This window comes from Polyodon spathula, chromosome 18, assembly GCF_017654505.1.
Source record: "Polyodon spathula isolate WHYD16114869_AA chromosome 18, ASM1765450v1, whole genome shotgun sequence".
In the NCBI taxonomy this organism is placed as follows: Eukaryota; Metazoa; Chordata; class Actinopteri; order Acipenseriformes; family Polyodontidae; genus Polyodon; species Polyodon spathula.
In genome coordinates this window covers 34,144,889-34,160,000 of record NC_054551.1, presented here as the reverse complement: position 1 = coordinate 34,160,000, position 15,112 = coordinate 34,144,889, and the positions used below count along the sequence as shown (strand labels likewise).

General features: G+C 41.7%; 1 protein-coding gene and 1 pseudogene across 1 annotated transcript; both read left to right on the top strand.

Annotated features, from left to right (window-relative positions):
- Positions 1–1,478: 1,478 nt before the first annotated feature.
- Positions 1,479–3,692, top strand: LOC121330935 (transcription factor AP-1-like). Its single transcript, XM_041277924.1, has one exon. It carries the CDS (start codon positions 1,977–1,979, stop codon positions 2,928–2,930), a length of 954 nt encoding a protein of 317 aa, XP_041133858.1. The 5' UTR covers positions 1,479–1,976; the 3' UTR covers positions 2,931–3,692.
- Positions 3,693–12,616: 8,924 nt separating this feature from the next.
- Positions 12,617–14,898, top strand: LOC121330739 (annotated as a pseudogene).
- Positions 14,899–15,112: the final 214 nt, after the last annotated feature.

Here is a 15,112-nt window from a genome sequence, read left to right as displayed (position 1 = left end):
GAAGAAGAAGAAGAAGAAGAAGAAGAAGAAGAAGAAGAAGAAGAAGAAGAAGAAGAAGAAGAAGAAGAAGAAGAATTTGCTCCAGTCGTGTTACTTACTGTTTCATTGAACCAACTAGATGCCTGTCCGGATCGCCCAGCTGTTAACGGTCGGGGAGGGGGCGGCAGAGTTTCACTTTCACTTTATTTATTTCACATTAATAAAAGGCATACTTTATATAATCTTCTGAACATTATTATAATTTAATTTCGTACTTGTTATATTAACGGTGATTCTGCATTGCTGGAAAAAAACAGTAAAATAGCAAAAACGGAGTCTTTTAAAAGCTCCTAAAATGTTTGTAATGAGATAACCAAGATAACAAATATTCTTCATTTTAAGATTGTTAAACCAAGAGTATTTATTATTATTATTATTATTATTATTATTATTATTATTATTATTATTATTATTATTAATACTACTACTATGCATTTATCATTTCTAATTGAGACAGTAAGATAAACAGACATGTCCTAAAATAAAAAAGACAGTGTTAACAAAGTTTATGTTAAGATTGCGTTATAAATCATGAAGCCCTTCACCATTGCTTAGTATCGGTTGCTCTTCTTGAAAGAACAGATTGTACACTTTTGTGACGATCCCTTACACACCGTCAAACCATTCGGTTCTCCGGTGCTTGTAACATTATGAGAATCCCTCCACTTACAGGTCTGACTGGTTGAAGTTGTAGCTTTCTGGTAACCGGGAGTTTGCCGTATCAGTCTCGGAACTGCAGACCGAGAGACGCATCGATTCGCCCCGTTTGACAAGTGGAGGGACTTAAGCCCTTCATGTTAAGAACATATAATTAAGACCGTTTCGTGTGTTATTTAATATCACCCTGCCTTCAGAACACAACGAGTTTAAGTTAAGACAATAAATACAACATTTTATTAAAACAATTCGATCAAAAGTAATTCAACTTGGTGGTACTGTAACTTTCAAATCTTTAGGTACCTTTTATAACACAAAAGCGTTTAGTTTATGGATCGAAATAGTAACCGACACCTTCTCATATAGCAGTATTTGTAATTTCCGTGTACTAGAGTAAAAGATTTCCTTTTAATAAAAACGAAATAGTAACACAGTTTAAAAACTGCTGTTGTGTTGGCACTATATATATATATTTTTAATGAAATAAACTGCATATATGCCGCCACTGTGCCTCGCTAAGCGCGTAACTAGATATTCAAAAACAAGACGTAATCCCACAATGCACTGCCCATCTAGCTAACTGCATTACCTCATCCCATCAGCCAGCGCGCGAGCAAGAATCTTCTGGGTGGTCGTCTAGGCAACGCACCTTATCTGAAAATAACGGAACGCCCATCGAATCGCCTCCAGCCAATGGGAGAGCCCAGGCATGACATCATTGCTATGTTTAGTGAGGCTGCACCAGCAGATAAGCTTTGCCTGCACGCTGTAGAAGCTCAGAGTATAACAGTTTATGGTGGAGAGTGGAACATCTTAATTGGGAAGGTGCTCACTACTCATTGAAACGTGAAACTCGCACATTTCTTGAAAAAAGAAGAAAAAGACGACACGTTTACATTGGAAAAAGCCTAAAAGGACCTCAATTCAGAGCTGTTATATTTGACTGAACACAGTCATTTGAAACAAGTGCTATAGAAGAATACAAAGTCTTTCGACTCGGGAGGGCTGAGGAGTTGCAGAGACAACTTGTAGAATAGACTGTCCGACGTCTCTTCAAGTAAGAGTTTGTAAAGCATTTGTATTTTCCTTTTACATATCTATATCGGACGTTTAGTTTCAATCATAAGCCGGTCTGTCTGCACAGTCAGGCTAATCTGTGTTTATCGCACTTCTCAGAACTGGACTTCTCAGAAGTATAACTTCTGTCTTTCGTTATAAGTGCTGAATTCAAAACGCGCAGCGCACACACAGACACAGACGCGAGTTCTGGTTAGGGTTCTATGTCTACCAAGATGGAAACTACTTTCTACGACGATACACTCAATGCCTTCTCACAGCCAGAGTCCTCCGGCTACGGATACAACCCCAAAGCCCTGAAGCAGAGCCTGACTTTGAACCTGCTGGACCCCCCGCTGAACATGAAACCGCACCTGCGGGCCAGGGCAAGCGACATCCTCACATCCCCGGATGTTGGGCTTCTCAAACTGGCCTCCCCCGAACTGGAGCGGCTTATCATCCAGTCCAGCAACGGTATGATCACCACGACCCCCACCCCGACCCAGTTCCTCTGCCCGAGAAACGTTACCGACGAGCAGGAGGGTTTTGCTGACGGGTTCGTGCGGGCACTGGCCGAGCTGCACTACCAGCACAACGGCTCCACCAGCGTAACTTCTGCGACAGAGACTTCTTCGGCCACCGGCATGACACCCATCTCATCTATGATTGTCAACAGTGTTTTCAGCGCAAACATGCAGCCGGAACCACCGGTGTATACCAGCCTGAACACCTTCAATCCAACTAACTCGACGGCGGCGGCAGCACCCGGCTTCAGCAATGCAAACAACCTGAACTATCAGCCTCAGCATCACATGAACACCCAGGTGCAGATTCAGCACCCGCGGCTGCAGGCGCTGAAAGAGGAGCCCCAGACGGTGCCCGAGATGCCCGGCGAGACCCCGCCGCTCTCCCCGATCGACATGGAGAACCAGGAGAGGATCAAAGCCGAGAGGAAGCGCATGAGAAACAGAGTCGCAGCTTCCAAGTGCCGGAAGAGGAAACTGGAGAGGATCTCCAGGCTCGAAGACAAAGTGAAAAACTTGAAGTCCCAGAACTCCGAGCTGGCGTCCTCCGCTAACTTGCTGCGAGAGCAGGTGGCGCAGCTCAAGCAGAAAGTCATGAACCACGTCAATAGCGGCTGCCAGCTCATGCTGACCCAGCAGCTGCAAACATTCTGAGAGCGCAACCCTGCTACCGCTGCTCCTCCAAAAAAGAGACAGTCCGAGAACGGGACGAAGTTTACACAGTAATGAATGAATGAGTGAAGACAATGAAACTAAGTGTCACAGCCGTGAGACTGCAGAGGCGAGATCCTTGGCTGCACGCTGGAGTATAGAGAGAGAGAGAGAGAGAGAGAGAGAGAGAGACTTGTCTTGAGCATGATAAGAAGAGCTGTCTCGGGCTGGGTTCGTGACAACAACAACGAATAACAAAAAAGACACAAGCGCTTTCTTATTCAAGAGACACTATCATTGCGTTAACGTTGACCAAGTTGTGCATGGACCCCGTGACATTCAAAGATCATTCAGTATTAAAACAAAGTTAAACAAAACGAAACAAAAAAACTGCAATAGATACTTTGGTTTGCTTCTGTTGTAGCGACGTCATGAGAAGGCGTAGAAAGTAAAAAAGGCAGGTTGAAAAAGCTGTCTGGCTTGATTGTATGTGTAATGTAAATATTGTTCACTTTATATATACCTGTATGTATATAAGCTGATGTCATGTTAATGCAGTAAACGTTTCACGCTTTGTAAGTTATTATGGTTTGTATGTTGCTCTGGCGGTTAAGCCCAGTACTATTTGTAAATAAGAGGAATTTTGGAGACTCATAAGTTTGCCATTTGTAATAAAATATATAATTTTTTTATGTTCGTTTTCTGAAAGTTCAGAAACAAAGCGATTATATTTAAGACATGTATAAATAAAGCATCTAAAACGAACGCTCTGGTGTTCTGATGTGTGTTAATAGATCTAATTATCTTAATTATCTGGGCGACTCCTCAATCCTGGTGACTGTATTGGTATATTAAAGACATATTACACACTGGCACATCGGCTAAACATTATATTAAAAATCGCACTGGTGTACAGCACATTCAGTTGAGATTTCCAAAATAGAACTTTATAAACATGCATCTCAAATTTAATTTGTTGTCAACAGTATGAAATGTACATGAACCGTTAGTAGTGTCTCAATTAGCATATGCATGTTTATATTTGGCAGAATTGTAATATCATTATTAACAATGGTTATTATGGTTCCTTCGTGCTGGGCTGCACATAAAGATATTGCAGTGAGACCTGTATTGTTTGATTTCAGAGTGTCGGTTTAACAGCTCTGTATCAGCAATACCCTGAGATCGCTGTTCTGTTTGGGATTCCAGAGAACACGTGCCTTCCAAACTCCATTCCAGATCTCTCGCCTGCCCTGTGCTTGCTGTGCCCTAGCTGTGCTCAAACCAAGCGCTTGCGGAATTTGTTCCAGTTATGCGAAAGGGAAATGAAATGAGCAGTATTACAAAACTGTGAGAAGCAGCTCGTATAGTCAGTTTCAGACTCTGAAGTCCATCTTGTAGTTGTCTCTCACGAGTTTTGTAACATTGCTGGAGTATTTTCCTTTCACTGCACGGTACAGGCAAACAGCCCTTGATAACCAGCATCACAACTATAAACATCAAAAAAAAAAAAAAAATGATGGTGACATTTCTGTTGACATGTACAACATCGCATTTGTTATGGTTTGCAGAAGACAACAAAAACATTTCACACGAGTAGCAATGGCAGTGGCGCATTTCCACCACAAGGGGGAGTCATTACTAACTACTAAACCACCGCTCTTGATGAAAGCTGTGCGTTGCAGTTTCTTCTCTCCATGGTCCCTTTTGAAGAAAATGCTGCATAGCAACTCTTTAATCTCGGATAATGATCACTGGGTAGCTTATTAGGTATTTAAGGTGATATTGGTTGCCTCAATGTATGTGTCTGTGTTTGTGTTTGTATGCGTATACAGGATGTACCGTTTGTACAGTATATGTATTGTTGTGGCTGTATAGTAATTGCTTGGATTTTTTTTATTATATTGAGTGTGGTCTATCTCTCTTTGTGTTAGTGCTGCACTGTTGAGATGTGCCTGTGCAGGCCCTGCCTGCGGGCACAAACTAAATAAACTTAATAAACTTAACTAGTATTGTTCTTTTGTCCTTAACAAACAGTGAAAAAAGTGATTTATCTTAAAACAACACTCTATTTATATACACTCCTTCTGCTTATAAACTTACTAGGGACACAGTGAATACTATACAATACTGTCCTGTTGTACACTTACTAGGGACACAGTGAATACTATACAATACTGTCCTGTTATTCACTTACTAGGGACACAGTGAATACTATACAATACTGTCCTGTTATACACTTACTAGGGACACAGTGAGTACTCTACAATACTGTCTTGTTATACACTTACTAGGGACACAGTGAATACTATACAATACTGTCCTGTTATACACTTACTAGGGACACAGTGAGTACTCTACAATACTGTCTTGTTATACACTTACTAGGGACACAGTGAATACTATACAATACTGTCCTGTTGTACACTTACTAGGGACACAGTGAATACTATACAATACTGTCCTGTTATTCACTTACTAGGGACACAGTGAATACTATACAATACTGTCCTGTTATACACTTACTAGGGACACAGTGAGTACTCTACAATACTGTCTTGTTATACACTTACTAGGGACACAGTGAATACTATACAATACTGTCCTGTTATACACTTACTAGGGACACAGTGAGTACTCTACAATACTGTCTTGTTATACACTTACTAGGGACACAGTGAATACTATACAATACTGTCCTGTTATACACTTACTAGGGACACAGTGAGTACTCTACAATACTGTCTTGTTATACACTTACTAGGGACACAGTGAATACTATACAATACTGTCCTGTTATACACTTACTAAGGACACAGTGAGTACTCTACAATACTGTCTTGTTATACATTTACTAGGGACACAGTGAATACTATACAATACTGTCCTGTTATACACTTACTAGGGACACAGTGAGTACTATACAATACTGTTCCAGTTTCCACTGTATTCTGTACATAGGTGTGAAAACTTTCTTTACACAATATTTTCCATTGTATGTTTGTATGTTTCAGTAAAGTAATTCCAGAAGGCTATATCTCATACATTGACAGTTTATTTCATTCATAGAAATGCTTCATATCAGGGATTCTATAATAAAACCAATATGAAAAATACATTTATATTACAATTCTGATTCAAACCAAACCTTTTTATATATATATATATATATATATATATATATATATATATATATATATATATATATATATATATATATATATATACACACACACACACACACACACACACACACACACACACACACACTCCACAGGTCCGTTTTATATTTAAGCCATGCTTTATGCTTATAATATAATAAAAACATATACACAGATCGGGCCAAAATATATTTAATAACACTGAAGTTGACACTAATGTTGATTGATAACCGACAAACAGCTCCCCTTAGACAATAACAAGCGACAGACTTTGAGTTTTAATACATTGCTGTAAATAGAAAGAGGGGCGGTGACATAATGCCGGAAAGGGAACACCTTCTTGACCATATACGGTTAACAGCACAGTCGGAAGAGAAACGTCATCATGAGAGAAAGTGGGCGTGTATTTCGAGAATCGAGCCTCGCAAAGCCCCTTAGCTTGCAGAAATAAACAGCGAAGGCAGTCAGCCGGGTCAGGAAATGCCTTAGAGTTTTTTTTTTTCTGCGTGTGTGCACTGAACAAATGCGAATGGCTCCGAGAACTGGAAATGCAGTGTACAGATAAATAGGTAACCACTGAAACGCACTGTGAAGTTAAACAATTGTCATGAATGCCGGGTCATATGGTTAACCCAAATACACTTGACATTGCAGCTGAGCTGACGCGTGTGTAGAGTAGTACAATAAAAAGAAATCCAACACAAATACTGCAACACAGAGACTTATTTAATTTAATTGATTATCTGTGTAAGTGATTTGCTAATTACATTACACCTCTAAGCTAAATAACGTGTTGTTTTTCTTTGTGTGGCACTCAAACTTTATGTGTAATACGGATAATCCCACCTTCCAGTTACCCCCTCAGTTCAATTAAGAAAAAAGTTTGCCCTGTCTGGGATATTGACAACGTTTGCAATAAACAAATGTTGGAAAAAAAGGTATCAATCATTAATTCATATAGATCGATCGACCGATAGATAGATAGATAGATAGATAGATAGATAGATAGATAGATAGATAGATAGATAGATAGATAGATAGGTAATATGAGACATGGCTCTTCTCATCAGTCTACACATTTGGGTATTGCCTCAAAACGTGGTGATTGAGCTCTTCTGTGTTCTTCAGTTGAATCTCCCCTCAACCTGCTAACCTCATTGAACTCATCCTGCCCTGAACAGCCCCTGCGTTTTCAATGAGCTGGACAGAGAGACTGGACAGAGAAGCTGGAGAGAGACACTGGACAAAGAGGCTGGAGAGAGAGACTGAAGAGAGAGACTGGACAAAGAGGCTGGACAGACAGACTGGAGAGAATGGACAAAGAGGGAGAGAGAGAGACTTGACAGAGATACTGAAGAGAGAGACTGGACAAAGAGACTGGAGAAATAGACTGAAGAGAGAGAGACTGGAGAGAGAGACTGGACAAAGAGGCTGGAGAGAGACTGAAGAGAGAGACTGGAGAGAGAGACTGAAGAGAGACTGGAGAGAGAGATTGGAGAGAGAGACTGGAGAGAGAGACTGGACAAAGAGGCTGAAGAGAGACTGTAGAGAGAGACTGGAGAGAGAGACTGAAGAGAGACTGGAGAGAGAGACTGAAGAGAGACTGGAGAGAGAGACTGGACAGAGGCTGAAGAGAGACTGGACAAAGAGGCTGGAGAGAGAGAGACTGAAGAGTGAGACTGAACAGAGAGACTGGAGAGATAGGCTGGACAGAGACTGGCGATAGAGACTGGAGAGAGAGAGACTGGACAGAGAGGCTGGAGAGAGAGGCTGGAGAGAGAAACTGGACAGAAAGACTGAACAGAGATGTGACAGCTGGGCTGGATTGATTCCAAACTGATTTCACCTGATTGTATAACCCACGTGGACCCCTGGTGACAGACAGGATAAACCTCTTCTATAGGAGCCTGTATCTATAGAAATATCTATAAATTGTATCTATTTACAAGTTACATCTAGGAAAGTTTTTGGTTATGTTCAAGTATCTGTTCATCTGTTCTCATTGTGATTTCAAGTGCACCGTGCTGATAACTGAATTCACGTATAAGACGATAGTAACCAGAAACGCCTAACGCATTTTCCACACTCGCAAAGAACATTCACACTTAAAATAGCTGCTTAGCCTAACTGTTATTGTGATTATAATTATAACAGTATCCATTGCACCTCTGTTTGCTAGTCTGGTAAAATAAATCTGTAAAATTGCCTAACAATGCAGAGGTGTTATTGTAACAGACTATAAAATCTGAAAATAACTCATTTCAATCAGTTACACAGGTAATGTAATGAATTCAGGTACAAACCCCAAGTTGATTACCTCTAAACTGAGTCTAGGGTGTTCTGCAATACTAGGTGTCCTGCCACACCTGTCACTCCTCCACTCCTCCACTGTTACTCTCAACACAAACCAGCTCCAACTGGGATACGCACTTTAAACTCTGCTTTCTAGGGAACGGAGGAGAGGAATGGAGAGCGGCAGGTATAGCTCTCGGAACACCCAGGGAGTGGGGTGGAATTCTTAGAGAGCACTGAGGGAGAGAGGGCTTGAAAACTCAGGTATGAGTCTCTCTCTGTGTTAAAGATCCCGTTCACTTAAATGCTTGGCCTTTTGAGAGTGTGTCAGTAGCAGGTCATATTGATCAGCTACGGTGTGATCCAGGAATCAACTTCATACCTGAGGTGCAGAACCTGTGCCAGATCGCAGCTTGGACTCCGCTCAGCCTGTCAGAGTGCACAGGCTACAGGAAAAGTGCAGCACAAAGAGCAACATTGATAAAAATCTAACCAGCGCAATGTTACAGCATCACAGACGGTAACCAGCATGCCGTCAGCAGTGGAGTTTTGATCTAATCTCAAGTTGTTATTTCATCTTCCTAAAGTATGAGGAATCCACTTTCCTATTAATCAGGATATCGGCTGAAATGATTTCTTTAACTCCAGCTCGAAGGGTTAAGAAGAAATACAATGGAACCACGTTTTAAACTCATTTTACTGATCAGCTGGCATTCAGAAAGTCTGATTGTAAGTTTATGACAGCGGGGTGAGATACTACGGTAATGTGGTAATTTGTTGTAAATTGTGGGGTAAAGTTTACAAAAATACTGATCTGTCCTCCTAGATATCAAAGCCAGTGCACAGATAGCCAGGTGAATCAACAGCATCTCAAACCCTGGTAATGGGGTGCTGGGAAGAGGCCTTACATCTCATTCCCCGTATTCTACCCCTCAGTCGTTATGCGTCATGAGAAGCTCTTTTTCATATTAGCTTCCTGTCTTTCAGTTATTCAGCTGATCTACACTGAATCTTCTTCCCCTGTTTTGTGTTTCATTTTCATTCCCTTGGTATGTAAAAGTTCTTATTTGAATTATTTAAACTGTGGATGTATTTCTATAGACCACGAGAGCCCAGCGTGTCTTTATCTTTGCAGTGGTGTGTTATGTATTACAACGGCATGGCATCAGGTTCACTGACTGAGGCTGTAATGAAATCAAAGCTTATTGCAGCGCCATAGTTATACTGGTTCTGGTGCTGCGAGCATTTAGATTAAATTCAGGCCTGAGTAATACATTGTGGAGAGCCTTGGTTTTCTGCACTGACAGAGTAGCGCTGAGTAATGACACTGCACAGTGAGTTGGTCTGAGGACATTCTCATTTATTTGTAAGCTAGTGAGGCCATCTAGTGGAAAAAACATAGCATGGCGTTTGTGTACGATGGACAGTATTACATGCAAACAAGCGAACAAGCAAACCATTCTCGTGAGTATTTATAATCTCAAATTAGAACAGCACTACAAAATATCCTTCACTTTTAGCATTTTCTGCTGAGCCTTTACTGAAACTGTGGGACAGGCAGGCATTGAATATCTCATCGAAATACTATATAAACTAGTGTGGGGAGACTCTAATACCTGCAGACCAATGTACTTATTAGGAACAAAAGGTTTGGATGACATGCTCCTCATCAACATGTATTTCTGCTGCTTTGAAGCCATTCTCTGCCAATTATGGTACAGTAGACAACCAAGTGAAGACATGGATGACAGAACTGCTCAGCCTGGCTTTGTCCACACAGAATGCTCATGAGAAGACATTGCTATACCATAAGAGACAGTGGGTCAGCTGTACATATGGAATGACAGTGTGTTCTGAATGCTTTATCACAGTTTGAACGCTGCCTGCAGGGTCTGGAGAAAATCACAGAGCCCTTCCTACTGAAATGAAACAGCAGTACTGCCCAGTTAGATATTATAATAAGCTGCTGGCTTCATTCTGATGAACCAACCCTTGATTGTTAGTTCTGCACAAGCAATAATAATCAGTTGTGGTCCTTGTTCACTGAGGACTATCGAGCGTGTTGTGATATTCACAAACCCTAATAAAATACAGCTTGATATTCTGGAAATTATTCAAGACTGGCTTTTTACACAAGAATCTAGAGATTATGAATGTCCCACCAGGACAGTACTAAGTTACAGTTGATACATATTTGACAGCCAGTGATTTTGAATAACCGTAGATACAAAAAGACATTATAATTATGGAATAATTGCTTAACTACTACAGTGATTTAATAAACATGACCATTTTTTCCGCCTGTCAAAAATTGTGCCCTGGAATACAATATTTCTGACAATTCTCTTGATTTCTATGAGTCTGTGTGTCACTGATCCTTTAGCTTTCCGCTTCATCCATCTGTGATGTGGTCAACCTGATTCATTTTTTCATGCATGTTTGTTTATCCTGGAGTAGCTATACATTTCATGTTCTCATTACAAACACAAAACCTCACTCAAATGGAAAAGTACTCTGCTGGCGTGATTACTGCTGGGGAGAGCAACTCACAGCACACACACAACCACAGAGACACCTGCAGGGCTGTGTTGGAAATCTAGCCCCCGGTGAGCTTGCTGCTCCAGTCACACAGACATAACTAAAACACATGTATGCGTATGAGTGAATAATGCTGATTTCAGACAGCAAACAGAAGCCCAGGAGCATTCCTTGTACTCCAGTGCATACTAATATAGGACTCACCCTACTGTTACCCAATCAAAAGCATGACTGGGTGGGACTGGGCAAAAAAAAAAAAGGACTCACCCTACTGTTACCCAATCAAAAGCATGACTGGGTGGGACTGGTTTCTTCTCATTCACATGGATCTATAGTCAACAAGGTCTTAATAATGCAGTTATTATTATTATTATTATTATTATTATTATTATTATTATTATTATTGTTGTTGTTGTTACCTTTAAGACTGCACAGACCAGAATCCTTTGCAAGCTATACAACATGAGGCCATGTGTCAATGCAAGGGGGTAAGGATAGCTCTACATTTCAGTGTGTGCGTGTGTGCTGAAGGGCCATTGGAGTAGACAAAAATACATGAGGTGATTAAGTATAAGCAGCGCAGTGTATTAATTTAAAACATATATCCATATTACAGTATGAAATAAATTGAAACTTATATTATTTACTGTACTGGGAAAACTTTTTCAGATTTGATCAAATTAAAAATAAAGGCTGATAAATAAAATTTGCTGTATTAAACTCCTGTAGATACACCAGTGAACATCTCCTAGGCAACCATGTCCTCAGTGTTTATAAATGCAATGCTGCTGTAATGTTACATCAATTAAGATACAGTAGCCTTGCAGATACTGCTTGGCTGTAAAAACCTGCTCTGATTTGCACTTAATAACGCTATGATAAAATAACAAAAGCTGCTGCTCTCGTTCTGCCAATTCAGCCCTCTTGTCACTTACTGTCCCCTCTGACTGTGTGGGTGCTGTTTGCAATGGTGAGGAAGGGGATTCAGGACTTCACAATAACACACAGGAAAATGAGACGAGGTGACAGAAGAGAACATTTTGTTAAGGAAACCCTTCTCTCTCTCTTTTTCTTTCTTGTATGATTTGATTCCTCACAATGATTGGATTGCTGTCTGCATGCTGTATGCATCCTCCAGCCCTGGGTTGTTCTTAAATTATCCTAAAGGAAGTCATGTGCAGTTTTTGTTTGTGGTAGGACTGTACAGAGATTTCAAATCCTGCACAAAAGCCTACGGCAGTGATCACAGCAACAGTAGCTAGGCTGCACATTCTCTCCAGTCACTTCTGACGAATTGCTTACACTGCAATTACAACAAAGTATGCTCAGTAGTTAGGTTCAGAAAACAAGCATAACTTTTAACATCTCTCCTAATATGTTAGAGACATCAACAATGTGTGTGCTAGACTATTAGCATGCTTTTACACTGAATCAAAACCGGAATAAATTTGCTTTAATTTTTTTCATTGATAAAAGTTTTGAACCACCTGCGCTCACTATAGTATTTACCTGGTTGCTACGGTGACATTAGATTAGACTAAAGCTTTAATTAAGAAGGAATGTCAAGACTACCAAAGAAGTTTTGGATGTGTTGCAGTTGTCTAAAAGAGAAAAAGCAACAGTCCTCAGTTTTTAGGTTTCTGATCAAGACCTGACTGGAATACAGTGAGAGCAAAGCAAGGGCCTCAGGGAGCTATAATGTATTCTGCTAGTCTGTTCACCAATCCATATGCTGTTGAAGTTCTCCAGTCTAAGAAAAAGGATCTGGTGAATGGTATAAATAACACTGAATGTCTGCTGGACCATCTCATTGGCCAAGGCATCTTGTCACCGGAAAAGAAACTCCTGCTTTCGAACTACAGGATGCGTGAGGAAAAGAACTCCAGGGTTCTGGAGATTCTGCTCTCCCAAGGTGAGAGAGCTTGTAGACTCTTCTTTTACCCCTGCCTGAAACTTGTTGAGCCAACCTTGTACAACAGCATTCGAATGTATGTGAGCAGCATGAATGAGAACATTAGAGATGCTAAGAGGCAGCTTGTTGGGTACCTGTTGGAAAAGGAAACAAATGGGCCTCCTCAAGCTGTCCAGGAGACCCCCAAAAAGACCATCATGGCAGTGATTCCACTAAAGAAAGAAAAGACCATCAAGATGCCGGACACGAAAGAGAAATCTGTTCCAATTGCAGAAGATTCCAAAGTGATCCCTAAAAAGCCCAGGGGACTGTTTCAAGCTGCTGCTGCCGGAGATGTTTCTTACTTGGAGAAAATATTGAAAGTCGGCGACATTAACGCAGTCAATTCCTCACACGAGACTCTCTTGCACATAATCGCCTCTCATGGTCAAGTCTCAGTTATTGAGTATTTGCTCAGCAAGGGTGCCAAGCTGGACATGACAAGAATGGGAGCTCACCATTGCACCGGGTGGCTGAAAGAGGTCAAGCCCAGGCTGTGCAGGTGGTCTTAGAGGCTGGAGCTAACATCTATGCCACGGACAAAAAATCCAAGACACGGTTTCACTTGGCTGCCCAAAACAACCACCTCAGTATAGTCAAGATGTTGGTGGAGGAAGAGACTAGGAACTATAAAAACCTGAAGAATTTCCTGCACCAGGTGGCCCTCAAGGATGAGAGCAGCATGGCTCTGATTCTTTTAAAGAAGGGTGCCCCTGTGGACACCAAAGATGAGAAAAAAAAACTGCCCTGTTTCACGCCGTTTCTCTGGGTTTTGAGAAGACCGTGAAGGTCCTGCTTGAAGCTGGTGCCCAAATGGACTCTTCTGTTATCGACGCAGCATTTAATAGCAACAACCAATTGATATTTAGGTTGATCCTGCAGCACGCTGAGGACCTGTCCCCTGACACCAGAGTGTCTGCACTTTTTAAGACCGTGCAGAGAGATCTACATGGAATCATCGCGGCTTTAATAGACAAGGGCACGGACGTGAACGCACTGAATGACATGCAATACAAACCCTTGCTGTTGGCTGCAGAAATGGGCAAACTGGAAGCTGTCAAAGTGTTTGTTTCAAGACAGGCACGACTGGATGACAAGCTACCCAACCTCAACACATCTCTGCACCTGGCTGTTCAAAGTGGGAGTCTCCCCTGTATAAAGCTCCTGCTAGAGAAAAGGATGGATGCTAATACTGCAGTCCCAGGCGACCAATCTCCTTTGCACATTGCTGCCTTCCACAATAAACCAGCATTAGTTGAGCTGCTGATTAAAGCCGGAGCCAATGTGAATGCAGCGACTAAGAAGTCTCTCACCCCACATTGCTTGTCAGCGGGGTCATGTTGATGTCACCCAGCGCTTGAACCAGTGCAAAGCGGATATCAACGCTAAGCACTCCAAGATGCCTTTGCATTTCACCACAGCTCAAGGCAACGGCGCGATGGTGAAACAGCTTCTCAAAAACCACGCCAATCCTAATTCTGCGGACAAGGAGAAAAAGACACCCTTGCATGTGGCAGCCGTGGAGGGGCATTTAGAAGCTGTGTCTGCAATGCTGGCTGCCAAGGCAAGGTTAGGAGCTAAGGACATGGATGGCTGTACGGCCTTGCACTGTGCAGCTGCCAAAGGGCATGCTGGAAAAAATAAGAATGTAGATGACAAAAACGTGTGGAGGAGGACCCCTCTGCACCTCGCAGCGGAACACGGGCAGGATGCGTTCATAGAGCTGCTGCTGGGCTGCGGAGCGGCTGTCAATCCCCTCGACAACAACAAGGACACCCCGCTGCACTGCGCCTGCAAGTCCGGTCACTACAGCTCTGTGCACAAACTGGTGAGCAGGACCCAAGGAGAGAAACCCAACCTGCAGGCTACAAACAATGTGAAAAAGACCCCTCTGCAAGTGGCACAGTCAGGGAACACCGACAATCACCAGCACATAGCCAGCTTTCTGAAAAATGTTATTAATGAAATAGTTAAGCTCCAAAAATATTACAACACTAGCACTAGAATTTCAGCCAGATGCCAAAATTAGCAGCAGTTTGAAGAGTATACTGGGTTAGTGGATGGATTAAGGTATTTGAAATAGTGGTCAAGCATGCACAAAAGCAGATTCATTATATGCAGTAGTTAGAATGTTGCTAGAAAATGTTCCTTATTTCATGAAGCATTTAGATAGACTTCAGGAATGTTACAATGGAATTCACTGGCTTTTACCAAAAGAACTGGGTATTTGTGACTGGTTGGTT